The 5,000-nt window shown below is 35.4% G+C and overlaps 2 protein-coding genes across 2 annotated transcripts in view; one reads left to right on the top strand and one right to left on the bottom strand.

Annotated features, from left to right (window-relative positions):
* LOC137648575 (uncharacterized) overlaps positions 1-4,815 on the bottom strand; it is a 17,295-nt gene extending 12,480 nt beyond the window's left edge. Inside the window, exons 1-2 of the mRNA XM_068381486.1 lie at positions 4,672-4,815; positions 1,093-1,581 (exon numbers count right to left, since the gene is read on the bottom strand). Of these exons, the coding sequence (XP_068237587.1) occupies positions 1,093-1,581; positions 4,672-4,815 (633 nt within the window). The remainder of the gene's footprint in view (positions 1-1,092; positions 1,582-4,671) is intronic.
* Positions 1-5,000, top strand: part of LOC137648811 (uncharacterized) — a 242,980-nt gene that overhangs the window by 126,140 nt on the left and 111,840 nt on the right.

The following is a 5,000-nucleotide window of genomic DNA, read 5'->3' as shown; positions in this document are numbered from 1 at the left end:
ACATATGAGAAATGAATAATAAATAGTAACGTAAAAATGAATCATACATAGCAATATATTAAAATGAATCATACAGAGCAACGTAAAGAAAATGAATCATACATTGCAATATATGAAAAATGAATCACACATAGCAACTTATGAAAAAAATGAATCATACATAGCAACATACGAAAAATTTATCACACATACCAACATGAAAAATGAATCATACACAGCAACATATGAAGAATGAATCACGCATAGCAACATATGAAAAAATGAATTATACATAGCAACATATGAAAAATGAATCACACATAGCAACATGAAAAATGAATCACGCATAGCAACATAGGAAAACTAGTGTCTATGACACGGAGATGATATCAAAAAGAAAAATGACAAACACATTTTCACATTCATTTATACAGCGAAGAGTCAGCTGTAAAAAATCAATTTGCGTCATTGATCTGATAATTTTCAATTTCTGAATCAAAGTTTATTTATTCGAATATTTTTTTTCAATCTATCTTCCCAATATGATTCGACATCATACACATTCATTCTATTGGATCAAACGCAATTTGTTGTTTAAGAATACGGCCTCTTGCACATTTCTATAAATTAATCTTCTCCCGTTCTTTCCACTTGACCAACCACCCAAGTATTATATAGGACTACTCTGAGCTATCCATTTTACTTAATGTTACAGCAACCTTTTTTTGTATAAGAACTTATTTACTCTTTATGACACAAAAGAACATAATTGTGAACTGACAAATGGATAGAATCTCTCTCTCTCTCTCTCTCTCTCTCTCTCTCTCTCTCTCTCTCTCTCTCTCTCTCTCAAAGCACCCTTTCGATTCAAAGATTTACCTCCTCTGACATAAAAAACATTACTCTGTACAGACCAATCTCTCTCTCTCTCTCTCTCTCTCTCTCTCTCTCTCTCTCTCTCTCTCTCTCTCTCTCTCTCTCTCTCTCTCAAAGCACCCTTTTGATAACAAAGGTTTATCTCCAACATATAAAACATGAATGTGAACAGACAAATCTCTCTCTCTCTCTCTCTCTCTCTCTCTCTCTCTCTCTCTCTCTCTCTCTCTCTCTCACCTTCTTCACCTCCTCCCGTGCTCTACGCCTCCTCCGCTCGTCCTCTCTCTCCATCTCCTCGTAGAGAAGATCGGCCTTCGTCACAACCGGATACTCGCGCACGTCCAGATAACTCAAAGCGCTCTGCTTCTGTTGCAAACTCTCGACGCGGATATCCGCCTGCCGCCACAGGGGTTCCTGAACGCGCAACAGCCCAGTCACGAGTTGAGGGGCTGGGCTGAGGGAGAGGGTCGTTCGCCCGAACTGTTCTTGGTCCTGTACGTGTACGTGATGGTGGTCGATGTTGTGGATACCATCGTGCGGGTATAGTTCGTGTCCGTGGTGGCGGACGTGTCCGTTTCCGTGGACGTGCGAGTGCTGTCCGTTCTTGTGGGAGTGGGACACCTCGGAGAACGAACTGGATTCTGTAATGTTTTGACGGTGTTGGTCCGAGCGTCTTCGACGTCTGTGTCTCACCCTCCTGTGGACAAGAGGAAGTTTAAATAATCTCTACGGAATAAAAGAAAATTAACCCAAAATGAGGCAATAAAAATTATGTGACATAAAATTAAACTATTAGGATGAGATAAAAATAACATTTGGGAAATAAAATAAAACTTAAACCCAAAATGAGTAAATAAAAATCCTGTGATATAAAATAATACTATTTAGACCCGTGGTGACTAAATGTGACCTATTATGACATCTTAGTTAAAAAAAAAAAAAAATTAAGTAAAGTAAAAAAAATTACCCTTAGAAAAAATAATAAATATTACGCCCAATTTTACTGTTGTTCTTAAAATATTTTATTTCAAGTGTTTATTACTTGTAGTTTAATTATTTCCTTGTTTCCTTTCCTCACTATGTTATTTATTATTCCCTGTTGGGCCCTTGGACTTATAGCACCCTGCTTTTCCAACTAGGGCAGTAGCTTAGCTAATATTAATAATAATACTAATAACAACAACAATGAAGAACTGTTATCACCAACAAACAAACAAACAAAACTGGAAATAATGCGATCATGCGGACAATAAAAAAAATTTTTTGTAATATATATTGACAAAATACTACGAAAATCAGACGTGGAAAATACATAAAAACAAGGAAAAACAATCACGATAAAATATGACAATCAAGATTATAGAAAAGAAAAAAACGAATATAAACTTGCAGTCCAAAATAATCAAACGAATAAAACTTTTTAAATAATTATTAACATAAAATGTATCTAAAATTAGTTTAATAAAACAGTAATCATTGTTTAGGTAAAACTGAAAGAAATAATAATGTAAATGAAAGAATTCATGGAAAAACATTAATCTGACTTAAGTTGGGAAAATATAGAAACCAGTAATACATATTATAAAACATAAAAATTATCAATTTCTTAATTATGAAATACTCGTATTCTAGGACAGTAAACAAGAGAGACATACAGACTATGACGTCAAACGACAACGCGGAAATAGCCTACGGCATGCGAGAGAGAGAGAGAGAGAGAGAGAGAGAGGATATTTGACCTTACAAATAATCAATAGTGCGGCAGGATTCAAGCACAAAGACAAGACTTGCTTGCAAACCAAAAATGATGAAATCCTGATTCCTATTCCAACTAGGCCTATAAGTTTTAATAAGAAACAAATTTAAGGCCTATCACCCATAAGTCTCTGATTTCTATTCCAACTATAAGTGTTAATAACAGGCAAATCTAAGGTATATCACCCATAAGTCTCTGATTCCTATTCCAACTAGGCCTATAAGTGTTAATAAGAAGCAAACCTAAGGCCTATCACCCATAAGTCTAACTAGCTGACCATGGGCACCAGTGTGTCTTTTGGAGTTAGGACGATGAGTGTGGGCCAAGCAACCTCATTAACGGAGATTTGAAGCGAAGCAGGATGATTGTAAATTATAATACCAACAACTCTCTCTCTCTCTCTCTCTCTCTCTCTCTCTCCTCTCTCTCTCTCTCTCTCTCTCTCTCTCTCTCTCTCTCTCATACATATATATATATATATATATATATATATATATATATATATATATATATATATATATATATATATATGTGTGTGTGTGTGTGTGTGTGTGTGTGTAAGGATATCTCTGAGGCCTTTTGTTTTGCAGTAGACTACTCACGGCTGATGATATATACACGTGTATGTATATATATATATATATATATATATATATATATATATATATATATATATATATATATATATATATATATATATATATATATATATATACGTACGTATGTAATATTTGTCATCCGTTCTCTAAAGGTCTTCAAGCTCAGCACTGTGAAGAGCTGTCCTATAATAAATTATATATATATATATATATATATATATATATATATATATATATATATATATATATATATATATATATATATATATATATATATATATATATATAAGAGAAATCACCTTTAACACAATTCGATCTGATTACCGAAGAACTGATTAATGAAAAAAAAAATATTGCAAAAGTTGCCAAAAAAAGTTACTTTCCTTTAAAACATCAAGACGAGATTCAACTGATCAATTGAGCTTTTTTGGTATTTCGGGGATTGCAAGGGACATCAATTGCTTAGTGACAGTTATTCAATAGTTTTAATTGGAAGACCGGTTGCTACTAATACAAACAGATAATTTGAAGAAGAGATACGTTTAAAACAACCTTAATTTTAATCGGAAATTCCCCGTGAAAGTATACTGTTCTCATATGTATTTCAGTAAAATACAGGCGACCGTAATTTTAACAAACTTTGTTATTATCTTTTACGGGTAGGTGACCTCAATATCACTCCTTTACGTCAACATATCAGTTTTTAAAACGGTAAATGCCTGGCAACATTTATTCCAGGATTTTTACCAATTTTACTGTTGATTTTTAACAGAGTAGAGTGAAAAGGACACGTAAAAGTATATTTGGATTGCAATAGCTCAGGACGTTCACCACAATTCACCCTTTCATTGTGTGACTGGTGATTTAATGTTTAAAGGCCACTCATGAATGGCAGAGGCAAATGACAGTGGCATTGCCTTATCAAGCAGGACAACGCCCTATAGCCAAAGCCCCCTCTCCACCCAAGCTAGGACCAACTAGGATGATGAGGTTGCAAAAACCTAAAGGAACTAACGAGTTTGAGCGGAACTCGAACTCCAGTCTGGCGTTCACCAGTCAGGGATTATTATTATGATTATTACTAGCTCAGCTTCAACCCTAGTTGGGAAAGCAAAATAATATAAGCCCAAGGGCTCCAACAGGGAAAAATAGCCCAGTGAGGCCACCACAACCCTTACTCCACATCAAGAACTGTAACTAGAGGACAGATCCATATGATCTATCCCTGCCAGGTTTTCCAATTGAGAAAAGGTCAACTTATAATCAACCAGCTTTAAAAGGCCAAGCCATTATTAGAAAAAGGCCAAAAATATAGTATTTAAAGCCCGCCTTTTTTCATGATATTACTAAAGGCTAATTGTAAAAAAGGCCAAATTTGAGATTTTTTGGGCCTGAAAAAGACCAACCTGGCAACCCTGATCTATCGGGAGGGGGGGGGGGGGGGGTTTGTCGTAATCTCACACTGAGACAACTGCTTGCGAGAGGATCTCGAAAGGACAGAGCCATCCAATCGGTAATTGTAGGACCAGCGCGGCGAAGAAGACTCCTGTCAGATGTTCGTGCCAGACGGATTGCCGGAGGTGGCAAACGAAGGACAGTTGTCATGCGACAAAAAGAGTCGAATATATAAACTACTAGCTTACGCGACCCGTCAAAAAAGACGGCTACATATTCTATCTTGTTTCTCTTCCTCTTGTTCTATTGAAGATTTTAAAGTTGATATATGAAAGATTTATTTTATTATTATTATCAAACTTCTTGAATACTATGGCTGCATCGGCAGAATTCAA

The sequence above is a fragment of the Palaemon carinicauda genome, chromosome 10, assembly GCF_036898095.1.
Source record: "Palaemon carinicauda isolate YSFRI2023 chromosome 10, ASM3689809v2, whole genome shotgun sequence".
Taxonomy (NCBI): Eukaryota; Metazoa; Arthropoda; class Malacostraca; order Decapoda; family Palaemonidae; genus Palaemon; species Palaemon carinicauda.
This window is presented reverse-complemented; position numbering and strand designations above follow the sequence as displayed.